This window comes from Lactuca virosa, chromosome 6 (genome assembly GCF_052849685.1).
Source record: "Lactuca virosa cultivar CGN04683 chromosome 6, Lactuca_virosa_CGN04683_v6, whole genome shotgun sequence".
Classification (NCBI taxonomy): Eukaryota; Viridiplantae; Streptophyta; class Magnoliopsida; order Asterales; family Asteraceae; genus Lactuca; species Lactuca virosa.
Window position 1 is genome coordinate 79,311,982 of NC_136431.1, and position 26,560 is coordinate 79,338,541.

A 26,560-nucleotide genomic window follows, 5' to 3' on the forward strand; every position below is an offset into this window, starting at 1 on the left:
TACGACTCAGAAACCAAAGTAAAACTCGGTTGATTGTTAGGAAAAGCAATCTAAACGAGGGTTGAAGATCTCGTCCATATGGTTTCGTCGATACAAAGACAGTCGAGAACGGATATCATATGAGGTAGTTATGAATTTTTAATGGACTTTAACAGTCTAAGCCTGTTAAAAATATAACTTTAAAAATAAAGTCAAAATTAGCCGACAGAGTCTAAACGAAAGTTGTAGATCTCATCAAGAACTTTCCAGGGATAAAAAGAACATCAAAACGGAGCTCATATGAAGAAGATACGATATTCTGAATTTTTACGAGAAGCGCCACGCGCAGGTGAGTTGCACGGCACACGCCTTCTAGAAGTTGGGGCATGTACCGCCATATTTGCGACACATGGTAGAAAATGGGAGGAGCAACGTCTCAGTTGTGTACGGTGCGCACACTAGGCGCGGCGTGCAGTTGTTCTATAAATAGACTCTGATTGCTTATTTGCTTCCTCACTCCCCATCCTTCTCTCTCTCCCCCTCTCTAAATTCTCTCGATTTTAGCCCATTTCCCTTAGTTTTAGCCTTCGACGAAGCCATGCGATCCCTGAAGAAGTAGAATTTGGTGAGTAGAAGCTCTGCCAGTTCAATTTTCTAACTTCTGTCAGAAAGAACCTCTGTAAGTTAAGCTACACTCTAGTCTTTTCTGTGTAACTTATATTTATAGTCATAAGTCATCATTATGAACCTATAAATAAGATTTATTTGTTATTACATGTCGTTATATTGATTGATCTACTTATGGGAGAGGTGTTTAGAATGGTCATGTTGGCTTGGTTGTTGGATTTCAGAAAAACTATTATGCCGAAATGCTCTTGCCTCCTGACTGTCCTGCATGGCTGATCCTTATTTGATAGAACTATCAGTATTCATTAGAATGATTGATAAGTCTAGATTCTATCTAGCCGTGTAGAATATTAGACTAAGACTAAGTGATAATGATACTAGGTCACGTCAAAGGAAATGTCAGTTGCTAGAAGTGAAGCTCTGCCCGAATTTCGAGTCATCACTTTAAGAAGTGAGAGCATAGTTACTTTCAAGCTTACGCATAAATCTAAGTATTCTAAATGATTAACTGTTATGTGCGCTATCTTTGTTTTGTTTAATGTAGTTGTACAAATATGTTTACTACTTGATTTATTGGTATGTTTAACATACTTAATAATATGATTGGGTAGTGAGGGGCTATGTAAAATAATAAATGAGAGGTTGTGATAGGATTGTGTAAAATAGTGGTTGCGATAGGTTAGAGAGAGAGAGTCGTGTAAGATAATAACTCGTGTCTGTCGTGTCTATTTCAAGTACATTTATACTGTCGTGCTAGACCCAAGTACTTTTGTACTGTCATACTAAACCCAAGTACTTTTTTACTGTCGTGCAAAACCCAAGTACTTTTGTACTGCTGTGCTAAACCCAAGTACTTTTGTACTTCCGTGCTAAACCCAAGTACTTTTGTACTGTCGTGCTAAACCCAAGTACTTTGTACTGCCGTGTCTGTCGTGATTATACAAAAAGTACTAATGTATTGTCGTGTTGTCGCGGGTATTATCATACTGCCGTGCCTAATCACCTAGGAATTATAGTTGCCCACTGATAAAGATCTTTTAGGAAAGATCCCTCAAGATCATTATAATAGGATTAGTAAGTGAGAGTGATGGGAAATGGGGTAATTGGGTTATTTAAATGTTGATGGTTATATAACTAAAACTTATAATATCGTGGGTTGAAAATGATCATATGTATCTCACCACGTTTCCCAATCTGACTCACTTAACATCTTTGTATCACAGGAAACAATAGTGATGATGGCTGAGTGATTTGAGGAACTTTAGACTATATTAAGATGTTGTAAGTCTTTGTTTATACTTATGTTTCTTGTATCAATTATGACATCCCGAGTTTTTAATTAATCAATGAAAAACTTTCTTTCGGGAATATTTTATGGGTCAAATTCTGCATTTGTAAATTAAGAACTCTGATTTTAAAATAAGCATAAATTGGTCTTTTCTGGACGTGAAAATGGGGATGTCACATCACGACTCCTCAAATTAGGCGTAACTGACATGCAAGTCGCTTTTTTATAAGTGTGTCATCTTTTTTTGTTGCTAAGAAATTTGTCTTCCCTATAAAGATCATCTTTCATTCGCCTTACACATTTAAGCATGCTTATCTATAACAATTGGACTTGATATGCTACCCCATACCATATTACTGCCTTGAGTAGTGGCCCAGAATGCCCTCGCTCTTCATAGCTTCAATGTATGTTTGGACTTCTACTCCTACTTCTACTCCGACTATGCCTTCTTCAATACCTACCACATAGGCCTCTCCGTAATTCCCTAAAAAAATAAACAAAAAAGACAGAAGAATGAGAGAGAGAAAAAGAGAGAGAGAGAGAGAGAGAGAGAGGGGATATGATCATATAACCTTCCAATTCTTTTTAGATGCATGAAGTTGCAGTATCCACCACGATTGCAGGTGTTTTATTCATATTTTCTGCAAGTTGCTTCCCGGAAATCAGTCACAGGTGAGAAGTCAACAATGATCGGTCGACCTGAAGAGTGTTTTTAGTCTTTTAGAGGTGTTTATATGAAATAAGAAGATTTTGATATGAGAAATGAAAAAGAAGAGCATACCTGCGTAGTATCTTCCAGTGAGATTCTTGAGGGCTTTTGCAGTGTATTCTTCTTCCCTAAACTGAACGTATACATTTCCTACCTGATAAGGGAAAGGATTATTAGAGGAGGTTTAAGGAGATGTAAGGTAGGTATTGGGTAGGGTAAGAGATTTACCATATGGTCAGCAAGGTTGTTACAAACATTCAAGCTTTCGATTTCCCCATACTTGTTCAACTCCTCGAAGAGATCATCATAGAAATCCTAAAAATTTATCAGAGAGAGTCGAGTATTATCACTAACAGTCGAGTAAACTTGCTTTGTATAACCTGAGAATTTAGTAACTACATTACAAGCAAGAGTTAAATCCATTTTAATGGAACCAAGAAGTTGTTTATGAACATCAATATAACCAAAACCGTAAAAGGACCAATGTAGAGCATGGTGATATCAGAAATAAGTTTAATTGATAACTCATTCATGTTGAAAACTAAAATAAACAGACTAATTTGACTATAGGAAGATCAACATCCTGCACATGAACATGTGCACTGCAACAAACACAAACCCTACAACAGATCGACTTTTGATGTCAATTGGGTTGCTTTCGAACTTCATAATTATTATTAGTCTTAAAAGGCATGTAACAAAACTTGCTAATCAGATTAAAATCGTTGGGAAATCAATCGAGCAACAGTGCCAGAAATAAAATAATAGTACACCGTGCAATTGATAATATAATAACACGATGGGAGAATCCAGTAACAAATCAATCGTGCAACAATGCTAGCCCAAGTACTTTTGTATTGTCGTGCTAAACCCAAGTACGTTTGTATTGTCGTGCTAAACCCAAGCACTTTTGTATTGCCGTGCTAAACCCAAGTACTTTGTACTGTCGTGCCTGTCGTGATTATATAAAAAGTACTAACGTATTGTCGTCTTGTCGCGGTTATTATCATACTGTCGTGCCTAATCACCTAGGAATTATAGTTGCCTACTAATAAAGATCCTTTAGGAAAGTTCCCTCAAGATCATTATAATAGGATTAGTAAGTGAGAGTGATGGGAAATGGGGTAGTTGGTTTTCTTGAATGTTGATGGTTATATAACTAAAACTTATAATATCGTGGGTTGAAAATGACCATATGTATCTCACCGGGATTCCCAATCTGACCCACTCAACGTCTTTGTATCACAGGAAACAATAATGATGATGGCTGAGAGATTTAAGGAACTTTAGACTATATTAAGATGTTGTAAGTCTTCGTTTATACTTATGTTTCTTGTATCATTTATGACATCCTGAGTTTTTAATAAATCAATGAAAAACTTTCTTTCGGGAATATTTTATGGGACAAATTCTGCATTTGTAAATTAAAAACTCTTATTTTAAAATAAGCACAAACTGGTGTTTTCTGGCCGTGAAAATGGGGATGTCACATCACGACTCCTCAAATTAGGCGTAACTGACATGCAAGTTGCTTTTTTATAAGTGTGTCATCTTTTTTTGTTGCTCAAAAATTTGTCTTCCCTATAAAGATAATCGTTCATTTGCCGTACACATTTAAGCATGCTTATCTATAATAATTGGACTTGATATGCTATTCCATACCATATTACTGCCTTGAGTAGTGGCCCAGGTTGCCCTACCCTTGGGCCGACCCTGATTGCAATTTCACTTTCCTCTTTTAAGTCACTTCATATGTATATTCCCTACCTTTAAAAGTCTTAATTATGTAGATGAAAATCCTTGGTGATTAACAATCATAACTTGTAATCAAGAAAAGTAAAAAATTTCAAGAATTTTACCATCCAAACGATATTATGAAGAAGTTGGTTGAACAACGTTTTGGTTGGTTATCCTTATTTAGTATTAAACCCTAAATGATTTTACCCTATCTAGGGGTGAATATATTAACCAAAAAACCAAACTAAAACCAAATTAAATGATATAACCGAACCATTACTAAAAGAGGTGGTGCGGTTTATAATTTTTATTAACCAAATACATATGGTTTGGTTATGGTTTTCATCTAAAACCAAACCATTATAAACGGAACCAATAATATTAATAAATGCTTTTAATATAATAACATAGTAAACATATGATATGTAATTATATTAGAAATTGAATTTTTAAAGGGTAATTATTTGGAATTAGATGGGATACGTGATATATCATATTAATGTAGTTATACAATAAATCTTTCACTTTTTATAGCAATGTACTTTATGTTTTTCACTTTTTATAGCAAATTGTTTTTTATTTTTATGTCATTTGCGACTATTATGGATAACATATACTAACCATTAATTGACTAAACCTATTAACCAAAATCAAAATTCACCGATACCTAATGGCTACTAAAATGCATTTACCACTTATAATGGTTACGGTTCAATTTTGGATAATAACCGAACCAAACCACCCCATACACACCCCTAACCCTATATCATATTTTCCTGTAACTTATTGAGATCGTACATGTAGTATCCTCTGTATATCTACATAACATCCCTTTAATGATACACTATTCAACTGAAATGCTTCATGAAACACCCGAGTTTCAATTATGTTTTTCCACTCTTTAATTGAGGGTTTGTAGTCCATAAGGAAGTAGAAGGATAGGGAAAATCAGAGAGTTATTTATTGCATTTGCTGAAAAATCTGAAAATCTATAATTAATCGTAAGAAACGTAGAGCGCCTCTTAAAAAGTGTGATGCTTCCGATCCAGTGGGCTGATCTCTTTATTAGGGATTTAGGAGTATTTAAAGGTCATTAACCCCTAAGATTCGACAAATCTTAGCCTCCATAACCCTTTCGGTGATTTTATAGAAATCCTAACTTTTTCTCTCTCATTATTGAGCTTGTGGTGGGTTTATGAGCATATTTCCCCATTTTTAAGTGAAGTATGAAGATTTTGAAGTTCTCATGGTGTCATTGAAGGAAATAGCAAGTATAGATCCATCAAAGTTACTTCATTTCTGGAACATTGTGAGTATAAAGTTCGTAACATGCTATTTGGATTGCTAGATCTTGTTATTTGTTGTATTTTGCACATTTTGGTCCATTTTGTTGATGATCTTGGAGTTGAAGGAACTCTAACACCTTTTTAACACTTAGGAATGTCCCTTGGACCTTTTGGATTGATAAAGTTGGGATCTTTTGCCTCCGCATTAAGACATGCAAGTTATCTTGGTCTTTTAGGTTATATGGATTAATAAAGTTTAAATCTTACATCTTTGGAATGTCCAACTTTATCCATTATTGTATTTTTAAGGTCCAGATTTGAGGAGTGGAGCCTTGAATTAACGAATTAAGTGAATATAATCATTTGGAAGCAATAAGAAGTCCTTTTGTTTTTTACGTCTACAGGTTGCTGAGATAAACTGAAATTAACCATACAATAGTAAATTAATTCTAAATCAAACATTTAGTTTTAATCATATGGAAATCGAATATAAAGATCATTACGATGATATGATTTTTAAAGATGTTTATATAAAAACATAATAATTACTAAATAAAAATAAATAAAAATTTTAATTTAGCGAACAAAATATTCATTTTGTTAAATTTTCCAAGACGATTGTTATTTCTTTAGTTAGTTTTAATAGATTTGTTAATTTTAATGATTAGCTTTATAATTTATTAATATTTGGTTATAAACAATGTAACACAAAATAATATTTATTTGAAATTTACCAAATAGTTTTGAAATTATATAAAATATATTTGAATTGTTTATAATAACTTTCATAATATTATTTATTATTAAAATAATAAACACATTCAAAAATTAAAATAATTTTATGTTGAATAATATAACTTAAAATAAGGTGAGAAATTGTGTGAAGATGAGGGTCCAAAACTACATTATATCTATATTAAATACAAATGTCGGTTGCCTTCTTTTTTCTTTTCTCTACCTTTTACTTTTCTTAATTTTCATTTTCAATCCTTTCCTTCTAATACTAATATAGCCGACCTTATGGTGCTGTTTGTTTTTTTTAGGCAAAATGTCTGCAGTCTGCGAACCACATCTGTAGACCTCTGCAGTAGAAGATGTGGACCAAACGTCTGCAGTCTGAAAAAAAAGACTGTTTGTTTTTTTAACATCTGCGGGCTACTAAAATAAACTGAAATCTAAATAAACTGATTTATTTAAACTTCAAAGTGTTTTTTTAATTTTTTTATGACTTTGTTATAAATAATTAACAAATCTATATCAACTTTTATGCATTATTGTATAAAAAATAAAAATAAAAATGGTATGAATTAACGTATATATTTGATAAAAACCAACAACTTTGGTTGCAAAGTTATAACTAAATATTATAATTAAGGATCAAAGAAATTGATACATAAATGGATGGAAATAAACCTCGATTTTTTCAGTTAAATCCATTAAAAACGTAGCATAAATATTTTCTCGAGAAATTGACGATAGTGTATTAAATAATGTTTTAGAAAAATTTAGCAAAAAAATATAAGAATATATTATGATTTTTTTTCGTATTTATATAAACAACTTCAACGACTATTATTGTAATAAATCTTTATTTATAAATTTGTCAAAAATATCATGTTTGTATCGTCGAACGTTTTTTTTTCTTTTTTTAAGTTTTGTAATTTTTTTTCAAATTGTTTATCATTAATAAACTTGGAAAAAATATAAATTAGAAAAAAAACTTTAAAAAAATATAGATATATGTGTTTTTTTAGGCTAGAAGATGTCTGAAGATGTTAGAAGACTCTGGTCCACATCTGCGCCAAGAAGAGGGCGCGCATACATTTTTAGGTCTGCAGTCTTCAAAAAAACAAACAGTCTGCGAAAGCTAATGTCTGCGCGGCGCAGACAGAAGAGGCCATGCAGATCTGCAGACAAAAAACAAACACCACCTAAATCTTCTTCCTATTGGACCGCTCTTACTTCTTATCTTTGTCTCCATAAGTAAAAATTTCTTCCTTCCTTTTTTCAATCATCGGCGCTTTCTACCTGCACTTTTCCTTTACCATTCCAACTGTTTGACGAGGTAATGTCCCTTTTTTATGTATCTATTTCATAATTTTACTTATAATGTCTTTTTTATGCCCTATTTATGAAGCTATCCAACACCAATCCGTTTACCTTTTCTGGATTTTACTGCATATGTATGCTTTCCCATTTGTATTATTGGCTTATTTACTGCACATGTATGCTTTCCCATTTGTATTATTGGCTTATTTAGTATGCTTTCCCATTTGTATTATTGGCTTATCACTTTCTTCTTTCGTTCATACCCTATTTATCGCTGACAAAAAGAATTCTTTTTTGGATTGATTCTAAAAGTAAAAAAAAAAACTTGACTTTTACTTAATACCCTATTTATCACTTTCTTCTTTCGTCATCGTTCTGTTGTGAAAATTAATAGACAGATTGTTGTCCGCATCCTCCTATTATGATGTTGTTTTGTTTGATTTTACTCGGCTTATTAGTTTTCTCTTTGGTTCATACCGTATTTATCACTGAAAAAAATATCCCTTTTGGATTGATTCTAAATGTATAAAAAAGTTGACTATCGTTGTCATCCTCCTGTTCTCAAAATTAATACATATATTGTTGTCCATATCCCACTATTATGATATTTTTGTCTTTCGTCCAAAAAAAGGTTTCTTCCTCTATAAGAGCCCTAAGGTTTTCAGGTTCTACTATTCATAAAGGGGCACCAATTCTGATTAAAAAAGTAAACACTTTTTACCTCTGAAATATAGCTTTTGAAAGTGTGTGCACCAAATCTTAGTTTTTACTATGGTAAAAGTTACAGGTAAAATACTATCTACTAAATTTCATCTGATGTCCTTTGTTTATAAAACTTATATGGAAAAAGTTGATAAAAAACTGTTATGATACAGTCAGGGAAGTAACAAATTGGCATGGACAATTTCCTTTACAGACCATCTAACAAACTTTTTTTCTTCGTTAATGTAAACACCCATAATATGCTTCTTATTTTTTTGCTTTTGCTATTCTATTTTCCGCAGGTACCCTGTTGTTGTATGGTGTAGTAAACTATTCGTTTAAAGGTTTATTTTTTGTATTTTCAGTTATTTAACCGTTTATGATTTGCTTTATCATGTATTAGTGCCTTGATCTAATTTCAGTCCAGCAAACACTTTCTTTTCATAACTATCTTATCTATGCCTCCATCACGAAAGAGACGTTATACAGTCGGTGAACATATTGCATCGTCTAGCAACCATCCTACTGATTCTTTATACATAGACAATGGTGACTGTACCTATGTGTGTGAACATTGCTATGCCTTATTTTGGTACGATGAGCGTGTTAGTGCAGTGTCATCCAATCGAGCACGGTATAATCATTGTTGCAAAAACGGTCAGGTCAAACTTCCATTTTCTATGATTCCTCCTCCGTCGTTGGTGACTTTATTCGATCAACCTGAATTTCTTGCCGATATACGTGCTTACAACAGTATGTTTGCGATGACATCTTTTGGTGCAAAAGTTGACGAGTCTATAAACATTGGCTCTGGTCCATACGTTTTCAAAATTGAAGGTCGGGTTTACCATCGGCTTGGTTCGTATTGTCCTCCACCTAATGAACGCCCCCGGTTCTTGCAAATGTATATATACGACACTGAAAACGAGATATCTAATAGGATGAGCTTCTTTGCTAATGAAAACCGAACACCCTTAAACTCTGGCATTGTCACTCTACTTATTCAAATTCTTGACAATACTAATAAACTGGTTAGACTTTTTAGGAACGCACGTGACCTTTGTCGTTCTTCTGATATACCGACTTTTTCAATTCGGCTATACAATTCCTATAACTCTTCGCGTTATGGTAATCCTACTCCAGGCTGTATAGGTGCAATTTTGAGTGACTTAGATCCCGAGTCTGACGGTTACGACATTGTTATACGTCACAGGGTCAACGGACCTCAAAGAATAAACACTCTACATCCTTTGTACATGCCTTTGCAATATCCTCTATTGTTTATACATGGTGAAAGCGGTTGGTCTCATAAACTACGCCTAACTGGTGACGAGCAAGCGAAAGATAAGAAAATAACAATGAACATGTTCTATAGCTACCAATTACACGACCGACTTAATCTGTATACTTTGATCCTAAGAGGCGGTCGCCTTTTTCAACAATACATGGTTGATGCGTATGCTTGCATAGAACAAGATAGACTTAATTATTTTCGATATAATCAAAATGCCCTTCGGAATGAATTCCTTCAGGGTATACATAATGCGGTTATGCGTGGTGATAGTAAGGGGAAAGACATCGGCAAACGAATTTTTTTGCCATCGACATTTACTGGCGGTCCTCGCTATATGTATAAACATTATCAAGATGCATTGGCGATATGCAGAGTTCATGGAAATCCACAATACTTCATTACATTTACATGTAATGTCAAATGGCCAGAAATTTGTAGACACATGGATAGATTTCCAGCGTTAAAAGCTGAAGATCGTCCCGATATTATAGCAAGGGTCTTTCACATGAAATTGCTTTCCCTCACCATCACCAGCAGGTAATTTAAACTTCAACGGTATACCACCACATCAACTCGAATTGAAGATCAATGCTCCCGTTATACTTATGCGTAACATTAGTCCAATTTATGGCCTATGCAACAGAACAAGATTGATAATTACACAACTTTTATCAAGAGTCATTGAGGCACAGATAATGAATGGAACAGCAATTGGCTATAGAGTTTATATACCCCACATCACTTTGACGCATACATATAACGAGCTTCCGTTTACTTTGAAAAGGAAACAATTCCCGTTGAAACTCTGTTATGCAATGACAATAAACAAAAGTCAAGGCCAATCGCTAAAAAATAGGCATCTATCTTCCACAACCTGTTTTTGGCCATGGTCAACTCTACGTAGCACTTTCAAGAGCAACATCTCCACAATCCCTCAAACTTCTAACTATTTCACAACCAAATGAACCTCCAAACTTAACCAGAAACATAGTTTATTCGGACTTTTTATCAGAAATAGATAATACTTTTAACCATAATTAAACAAAAGTCAATGGCAATCGCTAAAGAAAATAGGCATCTATCTTCCACAACCTGTTTTTGGCCATGGTCAACTCTACGTAGCACTTTCAAGACCAACATCTCCACAATCTCTCAAACTTCTAAGTATTCCATAGCCAAATGAACCTGCAAACTTAACCAGAAACATAGTTTATATAATACTTTTAACCATAATTAAAGTACCTGTATAGCATAACCAAGGTAAACCTATTATCAAACATATGTCGTACGCATGCTATACTGTTTGATTGTAATGTACTTCTGCTAGGTTATTCAAATGTTTTTACTCCCTTAACTTGACTTTTTAAAATATTACTTTCATCCCTTTTATTTTCCACCCGCTACTTTTTAAAATGTCGCTTTCATCCCCCTAAATGTCATTTTAAACCCTACAAATTTTAAGTTTGTAAAATTTGTTAATTTATTTATAAAAAAAACTAATTTAATATGCGTTACTTTATATATGTATCGGTATAAATTCGAGGTGGACCACGTTTTGACGTAGATTTAGAAATTTCGCCTGCTAATTTTTTTTTTAAATTACTTGCTTTTTTTATATACATATTGGTATAAATTTCAGTTTAGCTTCGTTTCGACGTAATTGTTTTTTATGTTTTGGTGCTTCGAGTTTATTTACGTTTTGATGTAAATATTTTTTACGTTCTCATGCTTACTTTTAAGCATTTTGCTTAACATGGATTTGTTTCCTGACTTTTATGTTTTGGCAACTTACGTCTTTCTAAGTTTTTATGCATGGTTTTGTTCCCTGATTTTAGTGATTTTTGCAACTTAAGTCCTCCGAAATTTCTATTTTTCTACTAAAGGATTTCATTTTTTAAATCCATTACTGTCGCCGCAACGCGCGGCGGGTAAAATCCTAGTTACACAAATAGTTTTTTAGTAGTTACAAATAGGTCTTTTAAAGTAACAGCCAGCCCGTGACATTGTTTGAAAGTGAATGGGGGATTATGGACCATGGCACAAGGCACACTAGAATATGGCTAGAAGGAAAATATATGAACGCTCATATTTATTTACCATTCAGGCCCAATACAAAAAGGCCAAAAAATTACGGCCCAAAATCAATTCGAAAATCAGAAGGATCTCAAAACCTTTCGATAAACCCTAAACCTTCAACGGCAACTTCACCTATTTATACTTCTTTCAAACGTTTACTCTTCATCCGCCTTTTTCTGTCAACTCTTCCAAACACACATTCTTTCATTCTCCCAATCGCATCCGAGCAGCAATGGAATTTTGGGGTAATATTCGTCTTGTTTTATGCATCTTATGTCTGTATTTGCTTACAAATGAATTAATTTTTCGGCGTTCTTCAATCTATCTGTTGTAGCAGTTACTGTAAACCGTGCTTTTGTTTCTGATTTTTTGTTGTGTAAATATATTCAAATTCGAAGTTTATTGTTATTGCTAGGTGTTGAGGTTAAACCTAATGAAACCCTTAAAGTCCCAGTCGAGGATTTCAAGCTCCTTCACATCTCTCAGGTATGAACATTCGACTCATCAAGTTGTTCCCTTTTTCGTAAATTAATCTCTGGATTGACTCAAATAAACTGTTTTTGATTTGCGAATTCAGAAATTTCACATCTGAATCTTATTCAATATGAAATACGAGCTCAACGCTTAACACAACATGCTTCCTAATCGGACTATTATATCTTTCAGGTTGCGTTGGGAGAGGTGAAGAATGGGAAAAAGGTTGAGAATGTCGCTGTTCGTGCTCACTTCAATGATCAAAAGTACGTTCTAGCAACTTTATCTTCTGAACGTGCACCACAAGTTATGTTTGATTTGCTATTTGAGCAAGATCTCGAGCTTTCTCATGGCTGGAAAGATGGCAGCGTTTATTTCTGCGGATACATCGCAGATAACCCAATCGAATATCCTTTGTTGATGAATAGTTTCATCTTTGTTACCTTTAAATCACTTAAGTTTATACAAATCGTTTATTCCTTAACCATGATTGTTCTTTTGGATTCACGGATGAAGACTATGAATGTGGTAAGTATTCATTGAAACTGATTTTATATGACCTAAATTGTTTAACAATCCCCTCATACTAAACTTTGATTAAATTTCATTGTCTTTAGATTCTTCTGATGAAGACGAAGCAATGAACTTTCTTGCTAACGGTAAGTAAAATTCCAATCATGATTTTAGAATATGTAACATTTTAGAATATGAAGTATTGAAGAATTGAAGTCTGTTTTAATGTTCAGGTGCACCTCAAGGTAAGCCAAAAGCATCTTTGAAGGATGTGACTGAAGAAGATGACTCTGAAGAAGATGATGACTCTGAAGATGATGATATGGTTGACTCAGATGACTCGGAGGAAGAAGAAGAAGAAAAAAAAGTAACATAATTTAATTACTTCTTTCAATATAAAAAATTCGCTATACATTTTGTTAATTTTACTGAATTTATGTTTTCATATAATTGAAGGAGGAAGTGAAGCCTGTGAAGAAACCTGTTCCAGCTGCAAAAAGACCTGCTGAAAGTGCACCCAAGACACCAGTTCCTGCAAAGAAAGCAAAATCCAACACTCCTCAAAAATCAGGTTTAGTTTTTTTTTTAAATTCTTGAAATCTATTAAATACGTTTTTTTTTGTTTTATAATAATGTGTACTTATTGAATGATATAAATGATATTTGTAGATGGGAAGAAAGGTGGACAAACAGCAACCCCACATCCATCATCAAAGCAAAGTTTCAAGAAAGGAAAGAAAAATGGCAATAGATCATAGATTATCGTTGTTATTTTATGATGTTTTTTGTGTGTTTGTGGGCTCTTGATATTACACACTGAGAGATTCAAGAAACTTGGTGTTGACCCAATTTTGTACTGAGAGTGTTATGTTGACTTTCATTGGATTGGTATTTATAAATTATTTTGGTCATTTTTTCAATTTAAAATGTTGTTACTATGTTTTAATGAAGTTATGTATCAAGGTGTGATATTTTTAAAAAGTGTTTGCTGAATGATAGTTTTGAACTTAAATGCTCGTTAATGATTGTTTCTGGCTACCACGGTTGTTTAAGAAATCCAAAATTAAAAACACTAACATCAAAGAGAAATCAAATCATAAGAAATTTGGTCAAAAGATGAAATTGAGATCAATGTTTATGCAAAATATAACTTGTAGTTTGAACTTCTTGTTATCAAATTGACTTGTTGCTTATGAATTTTCGATTTTGAATTTGCTAACTATCCTTTGATTGGGTTTGTAGACTTGTCCTCATTTTTGAGGATGCATAACTCCTTCATAGCATCTAATAGTTTCTTCATTTGGGGTTTTAGATTTGAACCTTTTCATGACCCTTAGTTTTTTAACAGGCAACCATATATATACCGGTGGTATAACCTTATTATGAACAGCTCAAACAAAAAAAAAATAGTATGAACAGCTCAAACAAAATGAGACATAGAATGGGGTCATTGTTCTTGGTGTCAGATATGGTTTGAAGATCTAAACCATTAGGCTACATGAATGATATTTGTAGACGGAAAGAAAAAAAAAAGGGTATAACAACGATCCTCATAGTTTTTCTAGTATTTGAATTATAGAAAAAACTATTGTAGTTTAACAATTGTTCGATTTCAACTACTTGAAGTAATTGTTGAAATTAACCGTTCATAAAACTAGGGGTGTTCGTTTGGATGAATCGGTTTGATTCGATCCAATCAAGTGAATCCAAATTGATTTCAGTTTTCCAAACATTAATCTGAATAGTCTAAAATAAATTCAAATCTGATTGGATCCGATACAATTACAATTCGGTTGGATCGGTTTTAATAATTTAGTTTTCAACAACCAAAACATTTTAAAACGAAAAATAATTATAATATTACCCAATTTTACACTACAAACAAAAACAAATTATTTAGTTGTGATTTGAAATTTGTAAACAACTACTAAGAAAATATATTATAGTTTAATATTTTATAGAAAAAAAACTTTTGAGAGAAAATGCAAATTTATGTTTGTTATTAGGTGAAACTTTTTGAACCATTTTGAAAAATAAATTATAAAATTAATAATTAATTACAAATATATAAAAAGTAAATAAATAATAAAATGTTATTCGGTTTTTTGGACTATTTCGTTCTTATTTTATAAACCAAAACCAATCCGAAATCCAAAATAATAATTTGGTTTTTGTTGAAAACCAATCAAAAATCCAAATATCCGAATCAAATAGTCCAATCTATATTTTCCAATCGGATAATTTGGTTTTATCTTATGATATACAGCCCTACATAAAACATAGTATACGAACAGGAAAAAAAATGATCATTCCTTAGTATTTAAGTAATTAGTTTTGCTTTTTAATACAAAATATAAACAATTATAAATTTATAATCTTTAATAATTAAATAATAATTTTATTGGGTTTCGATTTTTTAGAACACCCTGCCATTGATTCGGTTTAGAATCAATAGAATAGAAGGTTCCCAAAAACTCTCTGATAAACCCTAAACCTTCAACGGCAACTTCACCTATTTATACTTCTTTCAAACGTCTCCTCTTCATCCGCCTTTTCCCCTCAACTCTTTCAAACAAACATTCTTTCATTCCCCCAATCGCATCCGAGCAGCAATGGAATTTTGGGGTAATACATTTTGTTTTACGCATCTTATGTCTGTATTTGATTACAAAAGCGTTGTAATTTTTTAGGTGTTCTTCGATCAATGTGTTGTAGCAATTACTGTAAACCTTGTTTTAGTTTCTTGTTTTTATTGCGTGCAAAATAATCAATTCGAAGTTTGTTGTTTTTGCTAGGTGTTGAGGTTAAACCTAATGAAACCCTTAAAGTCGCAGTCGAGGATTTCAAGCTCCTTCACATCTCTCAGGTAGGAACATTCGACTCATCAAATTGTTACTTTTTCATAAATTAATCTCTGGATTAACTCACATAAACTTTTTTTTGATTTACGAATTCAGAAATTTCTAGCAATAAGGTTGATGTTTCTTTGTAAGTTCAGATTTAGTTAACTCAAACACAACATGCTTATTAATCGGACTATTATCTCATTCAGGTTGCTTTGGGAGAGGTGAAGAATGGGAAAAAAGTCGAGAATGTCCAAGTTCGTGTTAACTTCAATGGTCAAAAATTCGTTCTAGCAACTTTATCTTCCGAACGTATACCACAACTTTTGTTCGATTTGCTATTTGAGAAAGATGTGGAGCTTTCTCATGGCTGGAAGGATGGAAGCGTTTACTTCTGTGGATACTTTGCAAGAAACCCAGACGAATATCCTTTGTTGATGATTAATTTAATCTTTGTTACTTTTTAATCATTTAAGTTTATACTAATCGTTTTTTCCTTAACCCTTCTGTGTTCTTTTGGTATCACGGACTATAATTTTGGTAAGTCTTCACTGCAACTGATTTTATATCGTCTATTGTTTTACATTCTGATCATTCTAATAATATCTGAATGAATTTGGATTTCTTTAGGTCCTTCTTCTGATGATGATGAAGAAGAAGCAATCAAGCTTACTGCTAATGGTAAGTAAAACTCCCATCATGATTTTAGAATTTGTAACATTTTAGAATATGAAGAATTGAAGAATTGAAGTCTGTGTTTTAACCTTCAGGTGCAGCTCAAGGTAAGCCAAAAGCATCTTTGAAGGATGTAACTGAAGAAGATGACTCGGAATCAGAAGGTGGTGATGACTCAGATGATGATATGGATGACTCAGATGACTCAGAAGAAGAAGAAGAAGAAGAAGAAGAAGTGAAGCCTGTGAAGAAACCTGTTCAAGCTGGAAAAAGACCTGCTGAAAGTGCACCCAAGACACCAGTTTCTGAAAAGAAAGCAAAATCCAACACTCCACAAAAAACAGGTTTAGTTTTTTTATTTTTATTTTATTTCTTTGAGTCAATTAAATACCTTTTTATTTTAATACAATGGGTGAATGATATTTGCAGATGGGAAGAAAAGTGGACATACAGCAACCCCATATCCATCATCAAAACAAAGTTTCAAGAAAGGAAAGAAAAATGGGAATAGATCATAGATTATAGTTTTTATATTATTATGGGTTTGGTTTGTTTTCGAGGCTTTTGTTATTAAACAATGAGGAATATAAGTAGCTTTGTTTGAATTTTAAAAAAACCATTGTAGTTTAAAATTGTCCAGAGAGTTTGCTTATGGTTAAATGATTAAAGATTTAAAGTTATTTCTTGAAATTAATTCATAAAACACGTAATGCCTCTTTAGACTTGTAAACAAAACTCCGCATTGATATATGTCTTGAATATGAATACGGTTTGTGTGACATGTTCAAGAATAGGCTTGTGTTGTCATTGATCTCGACTTCATAACAAGAAAACAAAGACAAATGATTCGGTTTATTCTTGAAATGTTCTTTTGGATTTTGTACTTATTGCAGATTTTTTTAATACAAGTCAATTAAAGTGCAAGGAATCTGAAAAAATCAATATATGTACGGAATAAGTCGTCATGTTACTGTGATTGTTTCAATTTTCCTGATTTACCTTGGTGCCCATGCTCAAGAACTACGAGACAAATATATAGGTTACATGTTCATGGTTCCAAACTCAATAATGGCAACTTAACACGGGGTTGTGCTTATTGTGGGACTTAACCCAACATCTCAGATGGTGCATTTGCATAAATAAAACTTTACTAATTAAGCGCGACTAGTATTACTTTACTGTATAATTTCTTAACTAAAATTTTTTGTATGATCGTTAAAGTATGATACATATTCATGTTAAGTTTGTGAAAGTCAAATAAATATGCAAACAGATAAACATAAAATCCTAAAGGTTCTTTAATCCAACGTATGATATTGTTGTCGACTTATTAGACTTACTCCTACTCGATGATTTTGTCTTAATATGACCGACTAGGAACGGAGATGGACAGAGGTGTCCACCAAGCATAGGCGGGTACCCTGTATCCGCCTCATTTCGACGGAACCGGAACTAGAACCAGAACCGGAATCGGTGATTCCTGTGAAGTTAGAATCGGAATCGGAACCGGTGTAGGTGGTTCTTAAATTTTTGGAACCAGTCTCGGAAACCGGTTCTAGTTCCAGGACCAGGTAAACCCGGTTATGCCATTTTTTAGTTTCGTTAGTACAAAATAATTCTTAGCCATTGAAACAAAAGTAAATATTATAACTAGTTCATTACGATACAAGTTACAAACGGAAAAAAAAAATCATTTTAAAAGATAATCCAAGTTGCTAAATATAAGTCATAAACCAAAATTCATGTTCTTACCATTAAATTGTTAATGTTATTTAACATCATATATTTTCAAAAGATATTACCATCATCTATGTTCATAATTGTTTTACTGTCATGCATTCACATTCACGTTAGAGCATTTGTTTTGAAATTCTTTTTTTACAAATATAACTTATTAGCATGTTACCTCAAAGATCCAATTAGATAGTCTCATCTTAATCATCAACATTGTTACGGCAAATTCGTTTAAGTATTAACTATTTTTAAATTTTAATATTTTGGATCCGGTTTTGACGGTTACTCGACAGTTGACGGTTCCTAAAAAATGGATACCGGAACCGGTCCTTGGCGGTTCTCACTTTTAGAAAGGGGAACAGTAACCTCGGTTCCGGTTTCTAAAGCGGGTACCCGCTATCCATGCTCACCCTTGTAATCGCTTGCAGTGTTGGCAGTTGCAGATTGACATGTAAGGGAGAAGGGAATCGTATGTGGGTTGGGGGAGGTACCGTCCATACCTCCAAGATGCGAATCCCTCATCAGCAGGTAAGGGCTGGTGACATGTAAGGGAGAAGGGAATCGTAGCCGGCTGCTTCCTCTCTCTAGACTCTGATGCAATGACCATTTATACATTTTGCCTTGAGACTTGTATTAAAATAGCTTTATATGTTTTTGAAATAGTTTGTAAATTAGTTTTATATGTTTTTAATTTTTGTTGTATGATTTTATTAGTTTGTGTTTATTTTAAAATTAAAAATTGAATGAGCTGAAAAGATGAGTTTCCATGTGTTTTAAGTTGAAAAAGATAGAAGAAAAAAGAAAGAAAAAAAAATGAATCCCTCCTCCTAACTAATTGCCTCAATATTGAGATACAATTTAAGAGGAAAACGTACACTCATATAAAGATAAAAAGCCATTGAATTTCGTATCCGATAAAAGACTACCCGTAAGGTATTTTCAATGCTATATGTCAAAAACCCACTTTTATGTACAAATATAAAATGATAATTTATTCTTAATCTCATTCAAACAAGTAAAAAAAAAGACTTTACTCATTAAGCACCCTTGTTACAAACACAAACTTGCAAGTAATTAAAAATAATCTTTACTCATAAAGCACTTGTTTCAGAAGAAATCATTAACCCTGCTTAATATCATAATACATTTTTGCATCAAACTACAAGATTCAATAACACCAAATAAAACCAAATCACTGCTTTCAAATTGGGCAGAAATCTTCACCAACTTAACTAATACTCAATCATCCCTAACCTCATTACATGTTGGGTGTAGACTCCATTCATATGCAAATCCCTGTAACAAAATTTAATAGTAAGAGATTTATTTCTTAGATGCAAATCTCAAGAATATGTAAAAACATATCACCTAGCTTTGAAGAGTTCCTATCACACTGAACCTAACTGCAAAATCACAAACATGTATGCATACAAAAATGACAGTTAAAAGGAAGGAAAAAAAAAACTAACCAGAAAAACAAACAGAAGTAATTCAATGCTCATAATCCTCCAACTGGTGATTATAGTACCCATGGTTATCATCATCATTGACCATGTTGACTTTTGCTGCTTCTTCCCTTTTCCTATTCCATTCCTCAATTTTTGCACGCCTTTCTTCACTACCTTCCCTAACAGGACTAAGTTGTCTCCTATGAAGAGGGCTTGTGCTCCTATGCCTTCTTGACCCTCTCTCATGGTAGTAATCCCTGTCTCTATCCCTGTCATCATATCTTCTGCTATGAGAATGACCAGAATGCCCTCGCTCTTCATAGCTTCGATGTCTGTATGGGCTTCTACTCCTACTTCTACTCCGACTATGCCTTCTTCTATACCTACCAAACAGTTCTCTCCTCAATTCCCTAAGAAAAGCAAAATGTCAGAACTCAGAAGAATGAAAGACTGTTTGAGAGAGAGGATATGAAATTATGAATCATATGATCATATGAATAACCTGCCAATTCTTTTTAGATGCATGAAGTTGCAGTATCCACCACGATTGCAGGTGTTTTCTTCATATTGTCTGCAGGTTGCTTCCCGGAAATCAGTCACAGGTGAGAAGTCAACAATGATGGGTCGACCTGAAGAGTGGTTTTAAGTCTTTTAGAGGTGTTTGTATGACATAAGAGGTGTTATGGTTGAAAGATTTTGATGTGAGAAATGAAAAAGACGAGCATACCTGCGTAGTATCTTCCAGTGAGATTCTTGAGGGCTTTTGCAGCGTATTCTTCTTCCCTAAACTGAACATATACATTTCCCACCTGATAAGAGAAAGGAATCAAAGGATTATTAGAAGATGTTTAAGGAGATGTAAGGTGTGTATTGGGTAGGGTGAGAGATTTACCATGTGGTCAGCAAGGTTGTCACAAACATTCAAGCTTTCGATTTCCCCATACTTGTTCAGCTCCTCGAAGAGATCTTCATAGAAATCCTGAAATAAGTTTAATTGATAACTCAATCATGTTGAAAACTAAAATAAACAGGTTAATTTGACTATAGGAAGATCAACATCCTGCACATGAACATATGCACTGCAACAAACTCAAAACCTGCAATAGATCGACTTTTGATGTCTATTGGTTTACTTTCGACCTTCATAATTACTATTGATCTTAAAAGGCATGTAGCAAAACTTGCTAATCAGATTAAAATCGTTGGGAAATCAATTGAGCAACAATGCCAGAAATAAAATAATAGTACACCGTGCAATTGGTAATATAATAACACGATGTGACATGTGAGAATCCAGTAACAAATTTCAGATTAAATACAAAATGTTTCGATTGAAACAGATAAAAACGCGGGAAAAGTTAAAGTACCTCGAAGTGATCTTGGATTTTTCGAGGATCGATTGGATGTCCTTGAGCATCGACGCCAGGAGTGATCATATCAGGGCGCTGGTACATGTTAGACAGTAACAATGTAGGACTAATGCTAGGTTTTGTGTGGAGCCTGGAACATCGATCGCCATGCCTACAGGCTCCAATCTTGAAGTAAAATGGACAATTGACTCTGTCCTTCTCCGTCCCGAAGATCGACGCTAAATGCTCCGCCATGGATGAGCAAATCAGGAACAGGATCTTCTTCGTTTTTCCTAGCTCGCACTAGGGTTTCGGTTTTATGTGCAGAAAGAGGAGAGCCATGAGAACGGAGCAAAAGAGTTTATAGACGTGAGAAGATGACACTTGGAGTTCTGGATGCTTCTATTTTAACTTCTGTCGAATTAATAAATTATCAAGAAGAAAATAGACAAGAAGGTGGTTTGCCCGAGTGGTTAAGGGGGAAGACTTAAGATCTTCTGCACATAAGTGCGCGTGGGTTCGAACCCCACAGCCACCAAATCTATTGGCGCCTTGCCTGATTTTTTTTTATTTCTTCTATAAAATAACACTGAAAATGACGTATGTAAAAAATTGTATGTGTATGAATGATTGAATGGTCGAAAAAGATGATGATATTGATTAACTTTGATATTTAAGTAATTTTTATTTCTACATAACTAATCCATTTGCTTTATCTTTGGATTTTGATGTCTGATTTTTTTTTTCTTCTATACAAAATGTAACTCGATTCTAGCATTCTGTATGTAAAAAATTGTATTTGAATAGTTGAAAAAGATGTATGTAAAAAATTGTATTTGTTAGAATGGTTGAAAAAGATGATGACATTGATTAACTTAGGTATTTAACAACTTCACTTCGTGTACTCCTTTCTACAAAGCTCTAACTTTCTTATTTCTACACAACTAATCTATATGCTTTGTCTTTGGAATTTATAGGATCGAATGTTATATGTTAAAATGAAGAGTGAAATACGTGCTCATGAACTGTGTTTATCTATAAATAAAAAACAAAAACTTAAAGATAGTATATCGGAAGGAAAGGTCATTCATTTCCAACATTTTTCTATGTGAAACATTGTACTTGAACAAATGGTTGAAAAAGATGCTGTCATTGATTAACTTTGGTACTTTACAGCTTCACTTCTTGTATTCCTTTCTACAAAGCTCAAACTTTCTTATTTGTGCATAACTAATCCATGTGCTTATCTTGGAATTTATAGGATCAAATATTGTATACTATAATAAAGAGTGAATTAAATGCTCGTAACTTGTGTTTAGAAGCTATAAATAAACGAGGACTTAAATATTTTTTTGTGAATAATCATATTATAAAGCACAACTAGTAAGAAGCTAGAAAAAAACCAAATATAAAAAGTCATAAAGAAAAGGGATTGCAAAGACTTAAAGATATACCAAAAGAAAATGTAAAACTGGAGACAATTTACTAAAATATTACTCTACTAAATGAAAGAAACGTTTACAATTTGGATATTTTATAATCTTGAGACGTACTCATATTAATAGTCTAACTTTACTATTAACTAAAATGGCAAGGGACTTTACACCAAAGCATACTACCATTATTTAAATACAAAACATATCTAGACAAATATCCAAAAAACATGGATGGATTTTGGTTGTCAACCAAAAATATTTTGACAAGGGTTGGACATTATTTTATTCGAGAAAGCTACTCTAATTCTTTTTATCCAATATCTTCCAGCTATCCGATTATTCTGATATTCCGTCTAGCTATCCAACTATCCTTATATATTGCCCAACTATCCATTTAGTTTAAATATCACATTCCATCTTAAAACCGGACCAAAGTAGGTATCCGTTACGTCGAGTACATTTCACATCTCCATTCTTTGCATGCGTAAAATCTATTGTGATATATATATATATATATATATATATATATATATATATATATATATATATATATATATATATATATATATATGCCTTTTTCTCCTTCAAAAAACTTTATAGTAATTTGCTACTCGTCTATGCATTCCATGAAATGGAACTCCATAATGATGTACTCCTTTCTTTTGTGGATTACTACTAGCTTCATAAATAGGATTGTCACATTGTCGTCAATAAAGGGTTTTAACCGGTCCTTGGTACCTTGAAATGGAACTTCGTACTAATGTATTTCTTTCTTCCATGGATTACCGCCTTTGCCGCCATAAACTCCAATTCACAAGATAACAACATCACGGTCCTTTGTGCTTGCCATGTGATAAAGTTTTCCCCAAGATAAAAAAAAAACATTCCACTAATGTTTTACACACCATGACATCCTGACTAACTCACTATCTGACCAAACAGCAAATACTCTATCTTCATCTTTCTCAAGTTTTAGTTTTAGATTAATAGGACAAACTGTTGGTATGAAAACTTTAATACCAAACTCCTGCAAAATTTTCTTAGCAAAAACCTTTTGCTGAAGTGACATTTCTTCCTCCTTTTATGATACATCTTAGCTTATCCGCATATTCCTTTTGCATGGGTCTTCGAACCTAAGATAATTAATTTGCTCATTTCAATCATCTAACTTCTTTATGTGTGAACCTAAATTTTTTGAAATGTGCCAAACAACCAAAATATTTCAAGCCATAAAATTTAACATGTCGAATCTTACATTCCACAAATAACTGAGATCGTCACGGGTTGATAAAAAAACACATTGGTTGCTCTTGAAAGATCTAGTATGCCCAAGAGTCATTTTAGAATGATATTGCTAATAACATATTATCATATACGGTCATACCTTATAGTAAGTTACCACTAATTTGTAACATCTCGATTTTCAGGTATTTTACATTTTTACCCTTGGTTAGAGTATTGTTTGCAAATTTGGACCCGGGTGGCATTTCTGTAATTTTTGAAGATTGCATCCGTACGTTGGGCGTATGTGGCTAGGATGCAAACTCTAATTTTTAGGGTTTGGATCCTGTTTAAACATCCTTATCTCCTTAGACCTCTTCATTCATCAGCCTCCAACCTCATATTCGACACTTGCAAACCCTAATTCATTTCTAGAGCATCTTTGAGCCTGCAATGTGTATTTTGGTGATCTTGAAGGAGGAAGAAGGAAGAATAGACCATATTATAAGAGTGAAACACTTTGGATCCATAATCACATCATCATTTGACACCACTTGGAGGTAAAAAGCTTTGATCTTAATGAAGTTTTGTTTAGATCTTGATTAGCCATGTATTTATGTTCTTTTGGTCCCATAAGCTTGGTATTATGAGTATGGGTTACTCTAATTCATATGAGTTGTCCTTTCAAATGTTTTGGAGTGTTTAGAATCATAAAAATGTAACCTTGGGCATTAGTTTCCTTCCATGCATGAACTAGGATGTCTTAATAAGTTAAGAAGTTAAGGTTTTTAGTATTGAGCACTTAATATCCATGCAAGACCATAAAGTTGGAAACTTTATTGTTAAGGACATCATTTGAGGACCGGATCTGGATTTTGGACAAAAGAGCTTAAGGAATTAAGCTCTTAATAGAATGGAAAGGAGGCAAATGCGTACATTGGGCGTACCCGGGGTACGCTGCACGTACGAGGTTAACAACCCCATTTCTTGTAAAGACTAGAGTACGCTAAGCGTACAAGATGAGTACCCTGGGAGTACTCAACCTGAGTTGACTCGGTTGAATTTTTGACTTTTGACTTTTACTGGTATTTTGACCAAGTTTGACCTAAAGGTATTTTGGGTATTTTGATGCATAGGTGACAGGTAGAGTTGATATTCGGAGCACTAACCTTTTCAGCTATCTGTTCAAACTAAGAGGTGAGTTTTCCTCATTGTACTTGTGGGTCGAAGGCACCAATGTCAGCCCACTAGGTTATGTATTCTGCTTTATAGGATATCGTTATGTTGTAGTGATATGTTAGATCTATAGCCTAGTATATAGGATATTGCTATATGGTAGTAATCTGTAGATCTGGCTGTTGCATGTTGACTATTGATGTGTTTATCTGTTGCATATGTCAGCATAGTATAATTTTGGGTTGAGGCTTTACTGCTATATGTGTGAGCCAACAGAACGAGGGTAATCCAACCCGATGGCTGTAGACACGAGGGTATGCCAGTTCGATGACTTATTGGGTTGGGGGTAAACCAGCACGATGGCTATGAACCTGGGGGTATACCAGTCCGATGATTGATTGGACCTAGCATGCATGATTGTTTATGTTTTGGTTGTGTGTGCTACTGTGGGGAAACTCACTAAGCTTTGGCTTACAGTTACAATTTTATGTTTCAGGTACTTTAGATGATCGTTGGAAAGCAAAGGCGTGATTGTGCACATCCTCTTGGTTTTGATGATACTTATTTGAGACACTTTGATATACTGTATGATTTCTACTTTTGAGAACAATGTTTTGTACACAATTGGTTTCTGACGGTTAGGATCACATAGCCCTATAACGTAATTAAAACCTTCCTTATCATAATATACTCAATATTTCGGTACACTGAATGATGGTCCTGAGGTACATAACATCATGGTGAGAACATGTAGCAGACTAGGAAATGGTAACGGAGATTAACAGCCTGAACCTCAACATACGATCGAGAGTGCACTAGAAGTTATGCCAGCACCTGAATTGATCACGATGGCAGGATTTCAAGCCATGATACGGGAAATGCTAGGCGAGAAAATGGAAGAGACCAGAAAATTGCTCCAAGAGAATAGGAGAAAAGTCATGGCACGATTGTTGAAACAGTGCTAAATGAAGTTTAGCCCGAATAAGGTAGTTATAGTAAAGCTATAAATCAAAACGAAACCATGAAGGGTTCGGAGAAACAACATTGAAGAAGATGTTAACATAAATGTATGCATGTTTGAGGAGTTCATGGCTTCCCAACCACCAAGTCTTTCCGGGGAACCAACAACAATGACAATTATGGATTGGATCTATGAAATGGAAATGTTGTTTGAAAGTTGTGAGTGTAGCAACAAATGGAAAACAATCTTCAGCTAAAGACTAGAGTATTGAGCTAGTGGAAACGGTTGGCTAATACCATGCCAAAAGGAGAAGCAAGGAAGATGTAATGGGATGACTTCCTTGTGGAAGTACGTTGCAACTTTTACTGGGAATATGAAATTAGTTCCTTACATGGTTCTTACTGAAATCTCTACTATAGAAAGATTTTCTAATGGATTACCAACAAATTTCGGTCCAATGGTAAAATAGCAACTACTTTGGAAGCATCCATCCAGGCTGCCAAATCTCTTAAAGACATAATCAAGGTGAAACTCGTCGACCAAGGTGAAACCAGAGGGAATATGAAGAATGAAGGATCCTGAAAACCAATAAAAAAAAGTAGGTTTTCAAAACCTAGCCCCAACATCAAGAATCCTAAGGGAAACAAAGAGGCGAAATTGTGTGAAAAATGCAGAAATAAGCATTTTGAACAATGAATAGAAAATGTGATCTTTTACATGTGTAGCAAGACCGGTCACTATTCCAACCAATGTACATCCGAACAAAATATGTGCTTCAAGTGTGGAGAACCAGGGCATTTCAATAACGACTGACCAAGAAAGAAGGAAGCTGCAACACTAAATGTGCCATCAAAACCAAGGCACATGCGTTTTGAATGACTCTTGGAATTATAAAAGACGAAGCAAATATCGCTCCAGGAAATCAATAGAATGAAGCTGCGTATCTGGAGCTCCAGATATGAGGTCGTCATATAAATAGTATT

General features: G+C 33.8%; 4 protein-coding genes, 1 non-coding gene and 1 pseudogene across 8 annotated transcripts; 4 read left to right on the forward strand and 2 right to left on the reverse strand.

Moving 5' to 3' along the window:
• Positions 1 to 2,293: 2,293 nt before the first annotated feature.
• Positions 2,294 to 7,865, reverse strand: LOC145121684 (splicing factor U2af small subunit B-like; annotated as a pseudogene).
• A 970-nt stretch (positions 7,866 to 8,835) lies between these two features.
• Positions 8,836 to 10,212, forward strand: LOC145121685 (uncharacterized). Its single transcript, XM_079057396.1, has one exon. The coding sequence runs from the start codon at positions 8,836 to 8,838 to the stop codon at positions 10,210 to 10,212; it is 1,377 nt and encodes a 458-aa protein (XP_078913522.1).
• A 1,667-nt stretch (positions 10,213 to 11,879) lies between these two features.
• Positions 11,880 to 13,661, forward strand: LOC145120031 (histone deacetylase HDT1-like). Its single transcript, XM_079055818.1, has 8 exons — positions 11,880 to 11,992; positions 12,163 to 12,233; positions 12,414 to 12,628; positions 12,730 to 12,749; positions 12,839 to 12,880; positions 12,968 to 13,101; positions 13,191 to 13,305; positions 13,404 to 13,661. The coding sequence occupies exons 1-8, from the start codon at positions 11,980 to 11,982 to the stop codon at positions 13,490 to 13,492; spliced, it is 699 nt and encodes a 232-aa protein (XP_078911944.1). The 5' UTR covers positions 11,880 to 11,979; the 3' UTR covers positions 13,493 to 13,661.
• A 1,508-nt stretch (positions 13,662 to 15,169) lies between these two features.
• LOC145120030 (histone deacetylase HDT1-like) lies at positions 15,170 to 16,932 on the forward strand. The gene is made up of 7 exons (XM_079055817.1): positions 15,170 to 15,359; positions 15,530 to 15,600; positions 15,787 to 16,001; positions 16,104 to 16,117; positions 16,208 to 16,258; positions 16,348 to 16,596; positions 16,682 to 16,932. The coding sequence occupies exons 1-7, from the start codon at positions 15,347 to 15,349 to the stop codon at positions 16,768 to 16,770; spliced, it is 702 nt and encodes a 233-aa protein (XP_078911943.1). The 5' UTR covers positions 15,170 to 15,346; the 3' UTR covers positions 16,771 to 16,932.
• Positions 16,933 to 19,057: 2,125 nt separating this feature from the next.
• On the reverse strand, positions 19,058 to 21,134 carry LOC145120100 (splicing factor U2af small subunit B-like). 4 transcript variants are annotated; one of them, XR_013714129.1, is made up of 7 exons: positions 20,802 to 21,134; positions 20,327 to 20,413; positions 20,162 to 20,243; positions 19,937 to 20,063; positions 19,456 to 19,844; positions 19,355 to 19,389; positions 19,058 to 19,282 (listed from the first exon to the last, which is right to left on the reverse strand). XR_013714129.1 is itself a non-coding variant. In XM_079055889.1 (7 exons), the coding sequence occupies exons 1-6, from the start codon at positions 21,036 to 21,038 to the stop codon at positions 19,386 to 19,388; spliced, it is 867 nt and encodes a 288-aa protein (XP_078912015.1). In that variant the 5' UTR covers positions 21,039 to 21,134; the 3' UTR covers positions 19,058 to 19,282; positions 19,355 to 19,385. The 4 variants fall into 4 exon arrangements, 2 of the variants coding, with proteins under 2 accessions (XP_078912015.1, XP_078912014.1); XM_079055889.1 differs by having other exon boundaries at positions 19,515 to 19,844; XR_013714128.1 differs by having other exon boundaries at positions 19,355 to 19,844.
• A 104-nt stretch (positions 21,135 to 21,238) lies between these two features.
• TRNAL-UAA (transfer RNA leucine (anticodon UAA)) lies at positions 21,239 to 21,321 on the forward strand. Its single transcript has one exon. It is a non-coding gene; the product is annotated as a tRNA-Leu (tRNA).
• The last annotated feature ends 5,239 nt before the right edge of the window (positions 21,322 to 26,560 follow it).